Source organism: Cucumis melo, chromosome 12 (assembly GCF_025177605.1).
Source record: "Cucumis melo cultivar AY chromosome 12, USDA_Cmelo_AY_1.0, whole genome shotgun sequence".
Classification (NCBI taxonomy): Eukaryota; Viridiplantae; Streptophyta; class Magnoliopsida; order Cucurbitales; family Cucurbitaceae; genus Cucumis; species Cucumis melo.
Genome location: NC_066868.1, coordinates 2,061,680 through 2,081,015, shown reverse-complemented (window position 1 = coordinate 2,081,015; position 19,336 = coordinate 2,061,680). Strand labels below are relative to the sequence as shown.

The following is a 19,336-nucleotide window of genomic DNA, read 5'->3' as shown; positions in this document are numbered from 1 at the left end:
TTTCTTTCTACTTCAACAATTACAAATGGATGATTGAATTTTAATTACCGTCTTATAAATCAAATTGTTATTAGGATTAGATTAAATTTATCCTATTCTTTATTACACTTATGTGATATTGAATTTAATCACACCATGTTAAAAAAAAATAGTTAAATTTATAACCATTTGGTTTTTCAAGGTTGTGATTAGTTCAATTCTTTACAAAAGTTTTTTTAGAGAGCACATCTGAATTCATAGCTTATTTCTAAAACAAAAATTTCTTAAAAGATTATTTTTATATATATATATATATATATTTGACTTAAATATTGAAAAAAAAAAAGAGGTTAAATTCATAGGTGCTAATAGTATCTATAAACTTAATTAAATTAAGAACTCAAATAGTTATGAACTGGGACTAAAAGATTTATAATGGCTCAATTTTCATTACATTCCAAATCATTAAAATTTACTTAAAAAAGAGCACTTGAATGCAAACACAAACAAAGAAAAGGAAGAAGATAACAATCAGCCAAACTTGACAAATATAAAATGTTTTTGAGATTGAGCATATAGAGAAAAAATAACATTTAAGAATTTTTTTTTTTTTGTAAAATTGATAAAAGCAAAAAAGAATAAAGAAAAAAATATTACTAAAGTCATTGAGGAGAAAAATAATAATTAATAATTAAAATTTAAAACATTGATGTGGTTGATAAGTTGTAAAAACATAGAACAAATATTCATTAAAATGTGAATAATTGAGAAGTAAGTAAGTATTAGATAGGTGTGTAATTAAGATTTTTTTTTTTTTTTTTTTTTTATGTAGACCCAATTAAACCAAATGCTGTCTAATAGCGTAAGCATGCAATTGTAACGGTCGTATGTTTTTATGAGTAATCTCTTCGGTTTCTTCAAATTTTAAATAAATAAATAACAATAAATAAAATAATAAATAATCGTCATTTTCATTCTCCCGCTCCCCAAACCCTCAGTTCCTCGAAGCCTCCGTCCACTTCCTCTCTAATCCTCTCCGCAACTTCTTCCTTCTCAGGTATCTCCATTTCTTCTCTTACCTTTTTCTTCTTTTTTCTTGTTCTTCTATTTTACCTTCCATTTCTTTCACTCTCTTCTTCGAAACCCATTTCTCAGAATCTGCAAAAACCCGCCCATCATCCTCGCCCCCTTTTTCGTGATAGGGCAACTTTTAACTTTTCTTCTAATGGAGGTCTCTCCTCGCTGTAAAACTTGGATACCCATTTTCTTTCAACCTTTGATTTTCTTTCGGTGGGGTGGACAATATAAAAGGCGATCTCTAGTGGGTCCTTTACACCTGCAAAAAGAGATTGCTGTATACTCCTTGTTTTCTTTTTTTTTTTTTTTTTTTTTTTTTTTTTTACTATTACTACTTTATTGGTTCTTGCATGAATGTTCTTTATACGCTGATTTTTTCCCCTCTCTATGTGCGATTTTTATTGGAAACGTATTTACTGGAGAATTTGATCTTACGATGATTTATGGGAGAATTTTATTTAATGTCTTGTTTTCTTCTGGGAATGCAGTTTGTTTTTCATGATCTTTACTGGAGTGGAGATTATTAGCATCTGAATTTGTTTTCCTTTGTGCTTAATTAATTAGTTTAAATAGTGATTAGTATCTTCTTTTGGTACTTGGTAGATTTTGACACAAAGGAGCTTTTAGTGCATGATTATTGAAACTATGTTCTGCTGCTCTCTAACACTGTAAATGTGATCTTGTTTCATTTCAATTATTAATGATACTTCTTAAAGGCAGGCGTTGGAGGTGGAAAGTGTTATTTTGTTGCTGACTTTTAAGTTAATTGTCAAATATTATGCTATTCATTTGATAGTCGATGCCATTCATGCTATAATCTGATAATCTGTGTTGATACTTCTTGGCAACCAAGGTTGTTTTGATATTTTATTTTTCTTTAATTACCTAATAGCTTCCAAGGGTTGTTTTGTAATGTCTTGAGTTTAGGAGAGGACATGTGTTCTTCCAAGGGTTGTTTATGGGAATAGTGAAGGTGTGCTAGCTCAGATGCTTGTGGATATATAAGAAGTACACACTTTAGTTTGAGAAAATTCTGTGTTCTTCCCACACTTATTGAACATGTCTAGGAAACTTGTTTGTTAGCATTATAGACATATGTTAGGCATGTTGGACTAAGGAAATATGGGTCCAGCATTTGCTGACTTTGAATTTCTTTCTTGTATGAAAATAATATATGTTTTAATAAATGCATCCTTGTTCTGCCTGTCATCGATTTTTTGAAAATAACGTGTCATTGTAATGATTCATTTTAAGTACTATTAGATTATAATCTTATAGCATACGCAATAAAATTATAGTGACTCGTATTAAGTACTGTTAGGTATATTAGAGAAGAAATTCCTCTAGTTTCAAACCTTATTTTCTTGATAAATTGTATTCACTACACATATTTGTTGAATCATATGGAAGGCCTTCCATTCTGCTGCTTTTTTTGTCCTCTTTAGTTTCATTTTGTTTTAGGAATAAGGATTGTAGGACTATATATAAAAAGTTGGATGGCAGGTAGCATTATAATTAACTAGCCAAGCTCAGAGTTCTCACTGTTAACTTTAAAGATTGGATGTGAATACTTGAATAGCAATAGATGCACAATGAAGGAAATGGATGAATTCTCAAAACTTTGGAAGTTATAGGGATGGCTCTTTGGCCTACTGTTTTTCTTGCTACCTTCTGTAATATTTAGCTTGAGAAAAATAAGATGTTTTAAGGATGAGGAGAACTCTTGGGTGGAGGTTTGAATCTTGGTTTAAGTTCAATGCCCTCCTTTTCAGTCCCCATTACAAAGGAATTTTGTTGTGGTCCTATTCTGTTGAATTGAAACATTTCTTTTTAGTTGTGTAGTTTGTTTTAAAACAAAACTCTGGAAACACATTTTTTATCTGATGCACGTTGCATAATGAGCTATTAATTAATCTATATCCTGCCTTTATTCTCTAGATAGAGATCACGACCAGTGATGGCAGGTATTGTTCTTGGATGCAATACGAACAGTGTGCCATATATTTAGGAAAATCAAGACACTGACCTAACTCCTGCAAGAACTTGAGGATAGTGGGGCAGTGCCAAATTGGAAGAATGGACAGATTGCTTTTGGAATTTGTGATACTAATAGAGTGACATTGCCTAATACAAAGTTCTATTTTCCCTTTTCTGGAATTTGTGATACTAATAGAGTGGCATTGCCTAATACAGAGTTCTATTTTCCCTTTTTTAGATAAAGCTTCTTCGCTTGAAGTTCATCAGAACAATACTTGTATTTCAATTAAATGATAATGCCACATTCATTTTCTTTTGTTGATACCATATCCAGGCGTCGTTCTTCTGGACTGTTGTGGTTCTATGGGTAAAGGGCGTGTTCGTGGCATGAAGTTAGGACCGACCTCCACTATTGTGTTCAAATCTACACCACGCCAATTTACTGAGTTTGAGATTCATGATGAAGGCAATTTGGAAGATTACCAAAATGTAGATGCTAGACTTTCAATATTAGAGTTGAAAATGGCCAATATGATTTCAATCTTGGAACAAAACGGTTTCATGCAATCCAATAATCCGACTGCTAATACAAATGGAGATTTGCCATACTGTATATACAAAAATCCTGGACGTGTTTGTAGCATGAGATTACAACCAGCTTCGACTCAAGTTTTCAGATCTATCTCACATCGGAATATTCGCAATGAGGCCCGTATGGATCAAAATGTAGATACTAGACTTTCAATACTAGAGACTCAAATGACCAAGGTAGTCTCGATCTTGCGACGAAACGGTCTCATGCAAGGCAACATATGAGCAGGGATCAACCACAAAAGTTTCAAGACAGGTACAAACTCTTTTTATGTTTTATTGTCTTATTCTTCTTTCTAAGTATGATTAACCATTATTATCATGATTGCTTATTATCAGGAATGGGGAGTTAAAACACACAAATGATGCTCACATGTTCATGAAGTCAACTCAGCATCATCTTTCATGATATTTTAGTCTTATGTAAGGGTGAAAACAATTTGAGTTCCTAACTTTAGGGTTAAATATTGGTATTTTGTTTAGTTTATTTTCTTTTTGGGATGACATCATGTATTAGAGTATCGTCTATTTTCAACCATTTTTTGTGTTGAAACTATCTCATAGATGGTAGTATTAGGAGAAGGTATTCTTTAGAAATGACCTTTAAAATTGGCGACATGACTTCAAAATCATATATTAAAAAGAAAACTCTTATTTTATTGTTTCTTGAAAATATGGGTTCATGTCCATCATACTTTAACATTTTTTCCGCAATGTAAATGACAACTGTTGTCACTTAGGAGGTGTTTGGTGGTTCCTAATGGAATTGGGGTTTGTAATACAAAACTATTTGTTCTAATAATTTTCAATCCAACCTTCCATTTCTCTTTTCACGTTTTACAATCACGAGATTGTTTTTGTTCTCCCTTTCGCTACTTATGCTTCCGGACAATTGTTTGATTTCTAGTAATTCTTCCTCACAACACCGTATCAATTAGATTATGGGATTTCTGGTACATTTTACCAATGCTAATGGTTCTATATATAATAATATGATCTTAAATGAGTTATATTTTTATCTTTAGAACAATCTTTGACCATTATACACCAAAACGAGTGTTATTTAGAAATGCCAGTGTGCTTATTTAAAATTGATGATAGCTTCACAATGGGTACCTCTTTATAAAATGACCAAACAATTGCAGGAACCTATGATATTTTGGAATGTGTTTTTTCATGAGACACTCCTTTAAAGCAAAGAACAATTGTGAAATTTGTTTCATCCCTTTTGAAAACTCATATACCCTAAAGTAAAGTTTATAAATGACGATATGATCTGACTGGTTGGAGTGGGCGTAAACAACTTAAGGTGTGTTTGGGGGAAAGGTTGATTTAAGGAATGATTAGTGTTATGATAAAATTAACCCTTGTTTGGGGGAATAATATGTGTTTGGGGGAAGGGTTAGGTGAGAAGAGTTAATGTGGATTTTATGATAAGATGTGTTTGGGGGAAGGGTTAGGTGGGTAGGTTTATGTGGAATTTATGATAAAATTTATTTAGGAAAAGTGTTATATGGATTGGGTTAATAATTTTTTTTTATGTAGTATAAATATTTTTTAAATTAGATTGTAAATATGATAAAAAAAATTATTGCATGTTTTTTTTACGAAAGCGTCGAACCCGTCTTATTGCAAATAATTTATTGTATGTGTAATGTTAATGTTATTAAATTAGTATAGACAATTGTCCAATTTGGAATTTATTTCTGAACATATTGTGAAAAATTTATTAAAATTTATTTTTTAGAAAGAATTAATTATTTCCTATTTGTAATTGGCGATAACGATGTCTCCCTATTTTGAACATATATAATTACTTGTTATAACGCTTGGGTGAAATTGTGACTATTTTCTTTAATTTTAAATAAACATTATGAAGGAAAAAAATAATTGTCTACAATAGAAAAAACATAAACAGTCAACATCATACAGAAAAAAAGTAAGCAAATAAGAAGCAACCCAGGTCGGTACAAACATAAACTATCTCGTGATGTCTCGTAGGAGGACTCTACAAAATTCCTCCCTCTCATCCTCAGGCATGAGTACGAAACCCCAAAGGTCGTCCATACGAGACAGAAGATGTCTTTGCAATAGCGCCCTATCCAAACTCGTTAGTTTTGGCATCTCACGCAATATGCGAAAGAATTTCGTGCGCACATGGTTGTCATTGGCAAGGATGCGTGCAGGCCACTCCGCAATCATCCTGGGTTGCTCGTTTGTTTGGTCGAGCGTCAGATGTATGCTTCAACATCCATCTCTCGCTGACTTCCCCTCTTCCTCTTGGATCCACTCGATCCGGTCCTACCCTCTGAAGCACGAGAAGGTCGTGATGTGCGTACATCGTCCTGCGAGAGGTCAATCCCCTAGCTGTACATGGGCGGGAACTCCTCATTTCCATCCCCTATATCAAATCTGTCATACCCACCAGGCTCGTTAGACCCCACGTCGGCGAATGTCTCAGCGAACCGATCCATTGTCCTATCGCGACTGAACACATATAGTTCGTCATAATACGAGAACAGTTTGTTGAGGAGTCCCTTCGCTGCAGAATGCGACTGCGGAAAAAAAAAATATCACTTATGAGTACTGATAGAAAAATTGTTAAGTAAATGTACATTGCGAACGTTGTGTGACGTTTATATTATTTTCCTTACCCTAACCCAATTATCAAATAATTCTTTCTCCGCAATGATACATTTCTCTTCATCGTTCCACCCAAAGCCACTGCACGCTGGCCCCCGCATTTCGACGATGGCCTGGAATCTCCGCTTCAGTGTCTTAATTCTACAATCAATTACGGTCGTTGCGCGGGACCTGACATCCAGGTAGTTTCTCCGCCATCATGCGTACCAACTGGGCGAGGTAACCTAGCCGGAACGTACCATTATTCGATTTCCATCCCCCCATTGACACCAACTCCATTAAACACTCCACAAGAGTGCCTTCCTCCTCCTTCGTCTAGACATGTCTCGAGGCACGGTTTGAGGTTGACATACTGAGAATGACAAATTACAAAAAATACATGGAATACGTTAGTAATTTCACAATTTTACATTTAACGTCAAAAACAAAAGGCACGCGTACATTTCATATGCAACACCCGAAATTACATTTTACAGTACATTTTACAGGTGATAGAAATTCGATGACTTCTAATGTAAAATTGTCTTATTTAAGCGTTACACAACTGCCAATCAGTGAACATCAATTCGACTAGTTCGTCGCGCCACTCAGACCACTCGTTTGTCGTCTCAATGTAGTGAATGTCTTCTGAAGCGATGGTCGTCGCGTACGTGGAGTCCCCCTCGTCCACGTCGTCAATGTCGTCGCAAAATGTCATTTCCCTATTGATCAAATTGTGGAGCAAGCAACATGCTAGTATGGTGCGACATTGGACTTGCAGGGGATAGTACGATTCCCACGAAGAATGGCCCAACGACCCTTAAGAACATCGAACGCGCGCTCAATGACATTCCTTGCCGAGGAGTGCTAAGCACTCCTTTGGATTTGTTGGCGCATTTTCAGCACTATGCCACTCTTGCAAATGGTACCGCTGGCCTCTGTACGGAACAAGAAACCCCTCTGCGTTTGGATAACCACATCGCACAGATAATAATATCCTGTTATTAAATCATTCATTTAAGCACTTTGAATACGTACGTAGAAAGCGACGTTATTTTATTATAAATAAGACATACCCTTTGGCACTTGTAGTCCATTTTCTCGTGAAAGGGCATCACGTAGAATCCGCGAGTCTACCACGGATCCTTCCCAACTGGCGAGGACATAAACGAAATCCCCTTTCGTGTCGTACACACCAAAAACGTTTGTGGCAATTTCCCCCTTACGCGTTCTGACTGTATGCTGATCTCCTGCGGGGATGTTGACCTTTATGTACGTCTCGTCTAACGCACCAAGGCAATTCTGCAGGTTGAAATAAACACGCTGAAATAAGTGCGACGTACGTAAAGGTCAAATACAGTGAACTTCTATCATGCCCACCTCGAAAGACTTCCAACGTTGATCATTGCAGTTGTTTGTTACCGGAACAGTCTCTTTATCAACTCCTCGTACAGTCAAAGCACAACCAACAATACGATGTTAAAATGTTGAGATACTGTCTCATCGAACCGTACAAATTCCCGTTGGATGACGTGGTTCTTCACGTCATGAGCAAGGACGTGCAAGAACATTGCTACCATTTCCTCAACATCGACAATCTCAATCGACGAAAGACCAGCCACATTTCTAAGTAAATGGCATAGAATTGCGAATGTTTGCCTGTCCATCTGTGTGCTCTACCGACACACAAGATCTGACTCGTGTATCATGCGAAAGTACGCAAGTTGCCTAATTCTATGACGTGTATTGGACGAATGTGGGAGACGCTTATTGTTGTTCATTAATAGCTCCAACGTTAGTAACATCTGACGTTTGGCCAACGTGAACGCAGTTAGAACTCCAAGAAGTGTTTGTTGATCCATTACAAAGTATGTAAAGTTTCCTAAAAAATATGTACTAAGTGAATTAGTACAATATTGATATACAGTATGAAAAGATCCCTAATGGAAGCTTATTATGCACTTACTAAAACCCTAAACTTAGTAATATCCCTATTTACTAAAACCATAAACATAGAACAAAGAACTTGTTTTAAACATTATTTTAAAAAACGGGTTGCAGTAAAAATAGTGTGTGAGATACGTACGTACTCGTGAAGATAGTATTTTAAAAAAACCAAATTTGACATACGTATGTGTCATAGTGCATACAAATTTCAAGTAATTAAACACATCTTTTCAAAGTTGATGACATGTGTATTCAATTAATTTAATTATTATCGAAATTTATGATGATATTTAAAAAACAATATTGGTAAAAAGTTGTTGATATCCAAATTTATGATCATATTTCAATTAATTAAATACTTGTTTTGAAAGTTGATAAAGTTAATGTATTTATTTCTATTACTTAGAATGATTGGTAAAAAGGTTAGAACTTTGTATTTGTAAAAAACATTGTTTAGTAGTTGTACTTATAACAATGAACGAAAATCCCATGTTAGCCTATTCTTGTTATGATATGGTAGTAGAAAAGTTTTTATATTTTTTAAATTAGGAATTGTTGTTAATAAATTGGATATTTTTTAAATACAAATTGTTGTTACTATATAAAAAAAGTAGATAGTTAAAAAAGAGAAAGTGAAGAATGCATACACATTATAAACCGAATAATATTTAACAAAATGTTCATAATAAATTTATACAAAACCCAAAAAAGAGTAAATAAGAAAAAAATACTGAAGAGTATACAAAGCCTACAAACGACCATTACAATAGTACATCTTTGAAGAGTATACTCGTGAATGGCGACGTCCTGCATAAGATAAAGAACATGGTTAATATTTGTACATAAGACACGATATAGAAGGTAAAAAATAAAAGAATATTACATATACATACCTTATATGACGACAAATCTTATCCGAAATCAACATTGAATGGGGAAAGTGATTAATAATAAACATCCAAAGGATAACAAAAAGAAGTTTTTTTTTTTTAAATTGGTAGCTTCAGAGTTTTGAAACCATTCAAAATAATGAATGGAATTTCATCGTAGTGACACATAAAAGATAACAAAGTAAACATGAAACGATAACAAAAGAGGACAAAAACATATAACAAAAGGAGGACAGAAACATATAGCAAAACGAGGACAGAAACATATAGCAAAAGGAGGACATAAACATATAGCAAAAGGAGGACAGAAACATATAGCAAAAGGAGGACATAAACATATAGCAAAAAGAAGACAGAAACATATAACAAAACGAGGACAAAAATATATAGGGTAACTTAAATGAAGAATCAACAAAAAAAAATGAAGAATTAGCAAAAAAATAAGGCAGATTATATGAACAGAATCAACAAAAGGAGAAGATACAACAGAGAGAACAATGCAGTGAATGAAAAGAGGAAACGTGGTGTATATATAGGGGAAAGATGGGGCAAGTTGAGAAGGGTTTAATGGAGGCAAACCAAAAAATAAACAGGAAAGTAATGCACTGGAACCTATCCATCAATAAAAGACAGTGAATCTCATAACTGACATAAAGCATAGAAAAGTCCAAGGAGTCAAAGGTTATGTACTGAAACTATACCAAAACCATACAATATAAACAGATGGAAGAGACAACACTGGAAGCTATACAAAAAGCATACAATGTAAACATATATGGAAGAGAAGAACTTGAAACAAATTTTGTGAATACGAAATCCGGCAAGACCAGTGCTATCAAAACAATACAGCAATGTAAAATGTAAGCAAATGATTATCAAAATAATGTAAAATGTAAAGCAAGAAGATAGAATGGAAGGCCAAAATAAGGTACAACAATGTAAAGCAATGTAAAATGTAAAGCAATAAGACAGAATGGAAGGCCGCAAAAGCATGGACAAATGCGTTTACATACATATATGGAAAACAAAAATCAGAAAACACCAGTGCTAAATTATCATAATAGATAAATAAATAAATAGATTCCAAAAGAAAATCAGTTTGAATTGAAAATGGGAATTCATCATCGGCTAAAAAAATTGGATTCAAAAGACTCCAATACCTCTCTACCAAGCTCGATCGGCATTTAATGGCATACAATGTTTCTGTCTTATCAGTGAAGGGAATGACCAAATGGCAAGCGAAACACACAGCCGCAACAATGGAACCGCGAGCGGCAAGGAGTAAATTACAGGGTCACCTTTAACAAAATGACTTTGGAGGCAAAACCCTAGATTCCAAAAGGAAATCGTGTTTGGAGCCAACGACGTTGAAGGGTCGGCTGCAACAAACACGCAAAACCTTTCGGGACTGAGAGAGACGGATGAGAGAGATGCAGATAGAGATTCGACATCACGAAATGGGGTTTCATCGCCAAAACGCTACGGACCAACGAAGGAACAAAATATCAACAAAATGCGGGTTAAGAGAAATCGATTTTGCATGCAGATGAATTGAGGGATAACATAATACGAAAGAAGGAGAAGTCGATTTGATTACGGAGAACACAGAACGAAAAGAAAAGAAATCGATTTTGGATGAAGACGAATTGAGGAAAGAGTTAACACGAGTTCAAGACGGAAATGAAAGAGGTGTATCGCCGGATTGATGAAATCGGAGGGTTTCCTTAACATTGGGCCCAAACGGGAGTTAGGGTTGGATTAACCTAAGCCCCAGTCCCAAGCCTAACCCTAAACACCCTCCTAGTTTTAGAAATTTTTAAATAGACAAATTTTAAAAATATTTTTAAAAAATTAAACATACCAAGAGAGTTGAAATCTGTTCGAAAACCGAGTCTGATGTAGACCTCTAACCTCCTCAGCCATTTGTTATTTGCTTTGATATTTTACGTTAGCGTTTTGAAATTTGCTTAACCATGGGAAAGACGACATGTCGATATCAGTGACGACAACGAACCCGTAGTCGTTAACCCCACAGGGTGGAGTGAAGACCCGAAAAAAATCAAGAAGAAGACAGATTTGTGGAGAAGGAGAACCAGAAACCCATTTTACACCATTGAAATTATCTCTCTATAACTCCAACCTTCCATTTTCTGCATCTCATGTTCACCACCAACGTCCATGGCCGGCACATCCACTTCCTTCTCCCCTCATCTCATCAAATCTACCGTCTCCAATCTCACCAGAACAATCCGCGCCGTCACCCCTTTTCATCTTGTTCTTTTCTCCACCAAGACTCCCAATAGCCCCCTTTCATCTTCCGACGACCTTGCTCAAGGTCCCTCTTGCATATTCGTCGGCCCCATCGAAACCGCCACTCAAGAAACCCTTGAAGCTCTCTATCTTCAGGTTTCGGATTACTACGCTGCCTTTCGCTCTCTCTAATCTCTCGCTTTCTATCTTTCTTTGACTTGTCTTCTTTATTGTTTTGGTGTTGGTTTTAGGCTAGGGATGCTTATTACAGTGGCCAACCGTTGATTCTTGATGATATGTTTGATAGAGTCGAGGTAAGTCCGGGAAGGGAAAAGAAATTCTTCATGAATTCTGTTTTCTTTTCTTACCCCGTTCTTATTTCCGTTGAAATATTGTTTGAATCAGTTGAAACTGAGGTGGTATGGCTCCAAATCTGTGGTTAAATATCCTCGTTGTAGTCTTAGACGGCAATCGACGTATTCAGACGCTGAGGTGATTCTTCTCATTTCTCTATTCTTTCTTCTGCTAGGGTTCTTGCAATTTTGTTGTTGTGGTTCAGCTGTATGTAACTTACAAATTGCTTAAATTCATATTCAATCCTATAAATGAAGGGACGCTTTCTTTGATGTACTGTGGTGTGTGCTATACTGTGGGTTGCTATGGAGAGTGCAATGGTACGGTATTTAGAGGAGTGGTGAGAGACCCTAGTATGGTTTGGTCTCGGTTTTGCATTTTTTTGTGGGGCTTCAGTTTCGAAGGCTTTTTGTAACTTTTCTATAGGAGTTGTCTTGCATAATTGGAGTCCCTTCTTGCAGAGGGAATTCCTCTCTTCTGTGGGCTATTTTTTTTTTTTTTTTTTTGATTTCATATATAATATAAATATTCGAGTTGTTTTTGCTTCATTTGAATATTCAATGACATGCATGTAGGGCAGGAAGATCTATCGCAGGTTCTGGCATTAGCAGGCATATGGTTGCTGTTTCTGGCACTTGGTTGTTCAGCATGTCTTGTTCCTTTAATCTGCACAGCTGACTTAATTTTCCAGGATCCACTCAGTTTAGGACTTTCCTATAACACCCATGGATCTCCATTTGAATTTCTTTCTGCTATAAATGCCATCCTCTTCATGGCATTTGGGTCTTTGATTGGCTACCCGATTGCTACAGCTTCTGGTAAAATATGGTTACTAGTTTTTTCTATTCATAATTCAATATATATACTCAAAAAAGCCTTAATACGTGCTAAGGGATGTTAAATATGGTACTCTGCCTTTTGGCTATTTCCATTTGCTGCAGTGGGAGTACTTCAGGGGTTATGGAGAAATGATTTGGTGGCACTTAAAGGAGCCTGCCCAAATTGTGGAGAAGAAGTATGTTAATCTATCAATAACTTTTTCCAGTACTATTGTTTTGATTCTTTTGAGTGGCTTGTGAAACGTTCCTTTATGTCTTTTCCCCTGCATTACCGTAGTTTATGGATGAATACTGTTTTCTTTTCAGTATGATCTGTATGTCAAAGGGAAGGACATGTTCAACGTATTTTTACATGTTTAAATTAATCCTTCTTTTAGGTGTTTGCATTTGTGAGATCAGATCGTGCCAATGGCTCTCCTCATAGATCAGACTGTCATGTTTGTGAATGCTTGTTGGAATTCCGGATCAAGTTTGAGGTAATTTTCTTTGCTTTTGTTTAATACCACATCGAGTTGAAAAAACTCCAATCAGCTAATGCTTCGTTTTTCTAAAGATTACAGGCTGATTAAGATCATCGTGCAATTATCCATTGAGCATTTTTTTTATTAGTATCCTCTATCTCCCTAAATGTCTAGTCATATGCATGATTCATATTCCCTACAAATCAGGCTCAGTGCATATGATATGAAACTACTATCCTATTCCTAATTTCTTCCAGTTTCTCTTACCTCCAAGTTAAATGCCGTGGTCTGGCTTTTAAATTCATATATGAGACTCTTCTAAAGAGAGATTGCTTAATCTGGGGTTGGTATTGTGCAGAAATCAAGTACAAAACTTGGTCGCCAATGGGTTTACGGGCGTATCTACCTTGTAAGGTGTAAAAGCAGGCACCAAAGATTGCTGTAGGATTTCTACTCCCAACTTGTAAGAGCAATTTGTCTATACATACAGTGACATGATTCTTTTCCAGTCTTGATCTTGCTTTCAATGTAACTAATTGAGATAATATGCAATGAGGTCTTATAGTGCCAGCTAGGTGATTGCAAATTAAGTTAGCTGCTGCCAATAGTTGATACTCTTGCATCATCTTAATCCCATGGGCTTTGCATATTCCATTTGTAGTCTCTGCCTTGCACCCCAGCCTAGAACTGATAAACCAGCTTGATAGTAAATTAAATTATGGAAAATTGTAGAAAAAAGTAAAACATTATAGTGCCTTCTGATTGCAGTATGTGAAGTTTGACCTTTGGGACCATTATGAAAATTAGCTTTAGGGATAATGTTAGTTATGGATTGACTTTTTATGGTGGTGTGGTTATGAAGGTAATGACAGAATAATGTAATTTTGACCTAGTGGGATATTCTTACTAAGATTATTTATTTTGTTCTTAGTTTAAAAAAAAAAAAAACAACTGCATTTTAAAAATTGAACTTTTTTAAAAGCTACATTATACCTAAGGCTAAGACGAGACCATCGTCATAGCTTTCAAATGGCTATGTTTTGTGTCAATATTCCCAGTTGTTTTTTAATTTCTTTTTTGTTTATCAATTATTGATTCTTCTTTTTTATTTATTTATAAGAGAACTGAATGTGTTTTTGTAAATTATTTCATTAGTGTTCTAAGTTAAAAGATATATAAAATAAAAATGTGCAACTTGAGAAGCAAAAATGTTAAAAGTATTATTTTATGTATGTCTTTGGAAACTAGAAATAAAAAAAAAAAGAATATTTTCGCACTCTTTATATATCTTCTTCCAAATCTCACATAAAGGAAGTATTAAAATATTTTGAATTTCGAAGAAAAGAAATAAGAATGTATGAGTTAAATTGTTATGAAAAAGTTCAAATAATATAAATTCAAGTTAGACTTGTGTATAAAAGCAGTTCCTTAAAATTAAGATATAGGCTTGATGTCTATGATTATATTTGAAAACTTGTTGAAATTACTTATAAACGCAATTAGATGGTCAAGTTTTACTTTGAATTTATATGTTTGTGGAGTTTATAGATTGGTGTTTGGAAGTGCAGAGTTGTGCATCATAAATACTCCCAATTGTAATTAACCAAACATTTTCTGGTTTGCTCCATTTGAAGCATAGGTTTGTGGGTTCCAGTTCAATTTCATCCACCGTTTCCACCTCATTACTTCTAATTCTTCTCCCCCTTCTTCCCTTTATATTTAGCCTAAACCCAACATTTTATTATATCTCCATCATTCTCTCTCTTTAATTGCTTTCCAATGCCCATTACGTTTTTGGGTTTTGTTCATTTCTCATATTTCTCAAACCACCTTTTTGAAGCTTTCCACCATTTTTGCAAATTTAACTCAGAACCCTTTATCAATTGAACTGCTCTGCTTTTTTGTCTGTTTTAAGGAAGAACCCAAATTGCCGAAGGTGAGGAAATTCGTTTTGTGTTTCACTAGAAATCGAAACAATGGGAGCTCATTTAAGCAAAATAATAATAATACTTCCTAGACAAATTCATTAATTTATCCCCCAATTTGGCTTACACAGCAAAACTGAGATCTAATGAGACCTTATTTCATTTGATTCCACACTTCAAGCTCGAGTAACCAAGGAATCAACACCTTCGTTGTTGTCACTCGGGTTATTTCACTTCTCTTTGAAAGTCAACAAATCTTAGAAGAAAACAATCAAGATAAAACGAGAAATCTATATAAACAAACTGACGGAAAAACAATTGCATGGAAGATTAGAGATAAAAGATCCAAATGGAGAAAGCTTTGAAAAAGGAAGATTTGATGGTTTGAGGGGAAGGAGCTGCTAGGGTTTGAGAGAGTTGGAGAGGGACAAGAAATGTTGCAAGGAAAAAGTAAAAGACGACTGGAAGGAAACATGCAAGTGTCTAATCTGTTAAATCGTTGTGTTTCAAGTCATGGTGAGCAGATATAATAAATCAGTGAGATAGAAATTTAGACTCCCAACACTAAATTGAGTTCATTTCATATCATGCTTCCAACCATATATATAACAATTGATAATTATTTTCAATCTCTAAAAAAAGTTCTTTTTTAAAGAGCAGAGACAACCAGCTATTTCCTTCCTTGGCATCTACGCATAGACACACACATATATAGCTTTTGTTTTTGTTTGTTTGTTTTTTTTTTTTTCCCTCTCTCTCTCTCTCTTGAAACAGATTGAGAATATTGGTTGACTCCTAATATTGATGGGCAATCAAATCCTCTTAACTTATAAATATATCATCGGAGAACAGCTATAAAAAATAAAAAAACAATCAAAATCCTCTTATCTAGAAATTAGAATGAAAACCTTTTAGCTAGAACTAGAAGAACATAATGAAGGCTAAATTCATTCTTTCATCCTTCTTGTTTAAAGCTAAGATCCTGACTCTCAGATTTGATTTGATTCGATTCCCCCTTTTAACATTCATAATGCCAGCTCCTCCACCATGTGCCAATTCTTAAAATATTGCCCATCTTCACATCTTGCCAACTTGTACAACCATTGTCAATTGAAAGGGAATATTTTCTCAATTTTTTGTTATAGCTGCTCGAGTTATCGTAATAGAAAATCAACTCGTACCAATCCATTGTACTTGTTGAATAAGTAGTATAACGTAAAAGAAATAACTAAATCAATTTTATAGTCCAACGAGTAAGGGTGAGAGACTCCAACATTTGATCTCTGATGTCAAATGACATATATCTAAACCAATTGAGCAGTGTTTTAGGTTAACGGAAAGGATGTAGTGAAAAAAAAAACGACATTTCGGTAAAGATTTTATTGATTTAAGATTGGATTGGATCTAACAGAGTAAATAATTTCTAAACTTTGGTTAATTGTAATCCTAATGAAATTAATCCACTTCTAAAAGCGTTTTCACTCCTTAACAGTAAGGTACTGCACATTCACTAATAAAAGAGCAAGCAACAATGGCGACCAACCTCTCCACCGATGCTTTGGCCGATTTCGAGAACGTTGACAAAACCATTGTCAGAAGTGTCCCAAGCTATAAATGAGGGTCCACATAAGCTGAACATCAGAGAAAAGGAAAATTAAGCAATTGAACTAACAAAAGACTCAGCAACTTTCAAAAGAAGATGAAGGTTTATAATTTAAACGATGGCATTGGATTACCAGAAACAGAGTTACGGAAGCAAACAGCCCTTCCTGGAGGAGAACTCCATGACCACCGAATTCTTCTTCATCTACCTTCAATATCATTGCATAATATCCATATATCATCGTGGTTGATATCACCAAGAATCTGAAAATAAGACCAAACTCACAAGATCAACTCAAGTGTTCTGAGTGAAAGAAAAGAAATGTATAATGGAGAGAACTAAAAAAAATGCATAGAGTAATGACTCCATCGTCCATAGCTGTCTAAACCCAAATGTCTGAATGATGGAATTTCATAACACATTTTAATACTATGCATTATGAATATGTAAATATGCTATTCCAGATAATAATATTACAAGACAATCAAAATTTCTATTTTGTGGTTGAATCTAATCTCTCAAGAGAAAAGCAAGGAGCACGCATTTATGGACTGTACTAAACATCCATTTTGGAGAACTGAATGACTTAATGAAAAAGATTAAGATGTGGAGAGGATGTTTGAATTGCTAATGGAAGTAAAAGTAAAAAACAACCACTCATAAACCATCTCAATCCCAAAAGACTAATAGTGATTTGGGAGTTCTTTTAGAAACATTTACGTAAACATTTCACAGTGCTTGAAGTGATCTAATTATTAGTATGTTTTCCAAAAACAATGTGCCCATCAGAAGAGATCCTAAACACATCTATGTCTAAGAAGTATAAAAAGAATTGCAACTTACAAGATGAACCAAATTCCTCCAACCAGAGGTATGGAGCCCCAAAGCAGCCCACATACAAGAGCAACCGACTGTCTCATCCAATGCAACACATCTCCTAGTTGATCCTGTATTGAGAACAGAACAAAACTATGTTGTAGAAAATATTCGAGACAAAGACAACTTTAATAACAAAAAACAATTCCATTCAATTCATTGCAGGTACCAAGTATCACAAAACCTCCCATCCATGGCTTCCCTTTACCCTTCCTTTATTTTTAGTATTATAGGAACGAGAGACCTCTTGATCACTAACACACATTATATGTCACTTGACCTAATACTCAAGTTAGCTCCTTTCCCTGTCCTATATCCGGGAGAATTGGCATTCAATCATTCAAGAGAGAGCATGTCAACCACCATTGAACTAAGCTCAAACTTAACGAACTAGGAAACTCAATCTTCATAACAATGCCCACTAGATAATGATAAACCATCTGAACTCGTTAAACTTGATTGGAAAATCACAGATTTCATTAGCTAGAAACTAAAATTCACAACAGCATAACACAAACCAATAAAAACTTCAGTTCCAAAACCCAACAAAACAGAGAAAATTATTAGAATATTTCCACGGGGCTTAAAAGTGAAGCATAGAATTCAGAAGAAAGCAAAGTTTAAAGAAACCTTATCCCATGAAGTCTCTGGATCGAACAATCTAGCCAATTTGAAGGGTGGCAAGTGACCATTCTGATGCTGCAACTGAGAATTGACCTTCATAGTTTTCCCGTCCTTCATGCTGACTGCTCCGAAATCGAAAAATTGGGGGAAAATTCGAGATACCCAGTGAAGAGTATGGAGAGGGAAGATGGGAGATGCTACTGATTACTAGGGTTTTGGAAAAAACAAGAACGCCATGAAATTGAGGGAAATCGAATAAACAAATTCAGAAGACGACTTTCTGTAAATCTCTCTCCATTCAAAATTTCTAAAAAAAAATTCGTGAAATTTGGATTCAATCTGAAGTGGGAAATTGTAGTGTTCCTTTTTTTTTTTTTTTTTTAATGAAAATTATTGGGTCACCAAAATCTCTCTCTAAAACCTGAAGAACTTTTTTGCTACTTTGATCGCATGACCGGCAGCCGCTTTTGTTTATTCTCTATTTCGATATGTCGACTGATATTTCGACATGTCGACAACAACCCTCATTCTAGCCTCTCTTTTTTTTTTTTCTTTTTAAGTTTTTTTGTTATTTAGTACAACTTGAGAGTGAGAAATTTGAATCGGAACCTATTGTATTAAATACATACCATCAGTTGAGTTAAAGTCATGTTGGCATTTTTAATTTTAATCTAACTAGTAAAAAGTACATGTTAGTTGTCAAAATGATCGTAGTTTAACTTCAAAGTCAATTAATTTTTTCACCTCATATATTAATTCAAGATACTTCAGAAAAAGTTTGGATTTAAATATAATATAATTAATCTAATTTTATAGATATGAACAAGCATTTATCAATAATTGATAGACAAACAAGACTTTTATATTTAACGATAGACAGTAAAATTTAAATTTTAAAAACTATAAAAAATATTTATGGAAAGAAACATTTCACAGATAGGTTTGTTTGAAAGAGTTACAACAATATATATTCGATGTGATTGGGTCAATGACAACACATTTGTGGTAGTGTATGCAATTAGGCATTTAGATGCTACAAATGGGATAGAACCAAAATGCCAACCAAAACTCTCCTCAATAATAATGCACATGTTTTGCCTCAAAAGAATGTTTCAAGCACATGACTTACCCACTTTATAATTTCTTTCAGATTTATTATCTCGTTATTTATGTTAACCTATGTTTTTCACTTCATTATTCACATCAACTTCCTCCATTACTCTATTCTATATTAATTTTCAACTCAACATCAACTTTCCAAAAATAATTCTAACCAAACATTCTCAATATGATTAAGATAGAGAAAAATTAGTAAAATTGA

At 34.5% G+C, this 19,336-nt stretch overlaps 3 protein-coding genes across 3 annotated transcripts; 2 read left to right on the top strand and 1 right to left on the bottom strand.

Moving 5' to 3' along the window:
- Positions 1 to 971: 971 nt before the first annotated feature.
- On the top strand, positions 972 to 4,449 carry LOC103497153 (uncharacterized). The gene is made up of 2 exons (XM_051080405.1): positions 972 to 1,036; positions 3,368 to 4,449. The coding sequence occupies exon 2, from the start codon at positions 3,397 to 3,399 to the stop codon at positions 3,847 to 3,849; it is 453 nt and encodes a 150-aa protein (XP_050936362.1). The 5' UTR covers positions 972 to 1,036; positions 3,368 to 3,396; the 3' UTR covers positions 3,850 to 4,449.
- A 6,639-nt stretch (positions 4,450 to 11,088) lies between these two features.
- LOC103497151 (PGR5-like protein 1A, chloroplastic) lies at positions 11,089 to 13,731 on the top strand. The gene is made up of 7 exons (XM_008459248.3): positions 11,089 to 11,489; positions 11,585 to 11,647; positions 11,739 to 11,825; positions 12,268 to 12,505; positions 12,629 to 12,702; positions 12,904 to 13,002; positions 13,346 to 13,731. Exons 1-7 carry the CDS (start codon positions 11,262 to 11,264, stop codon positions 13,430 to 13,432), a joined length of 876 nt encoding a protein of 291 aa, XP_008457470.2. The 5' UTR covers positions 11,089 to 11,261; the 3' UTR covers positions 13,433 to 13,731.
- A 2,532-nt stretch (positions 13,732 to 16,263) lies between these two features.
- On the bottom strand, positions 16,264 to 18,538 carry LOC103497150 (uncharacterized). The gene is made up of 4 exons (XM_008459247.2): positions 18,022 to 18,538; positions 17,359 to 17,462; positions 16,649 to 16,778; positions 16,264 to 16,543 (listed from the first exon to the last, which is right to left on the bottom strand). The coding sequence occupies exons 1-4, from the start codon at positions 18,130 to 18,132 to the stop codon at positions 16,505 to 16,507; spliced, it is 384 nt and encodes a 127-aa protein (XP_008457469.1). The 5' UTR covers positions 18,133 to 18,538; the 3' UTR covers positions 16,264 to 16,504.
- Positions 18,539 to 19,336: the final 798 nt, after the last annotated feature.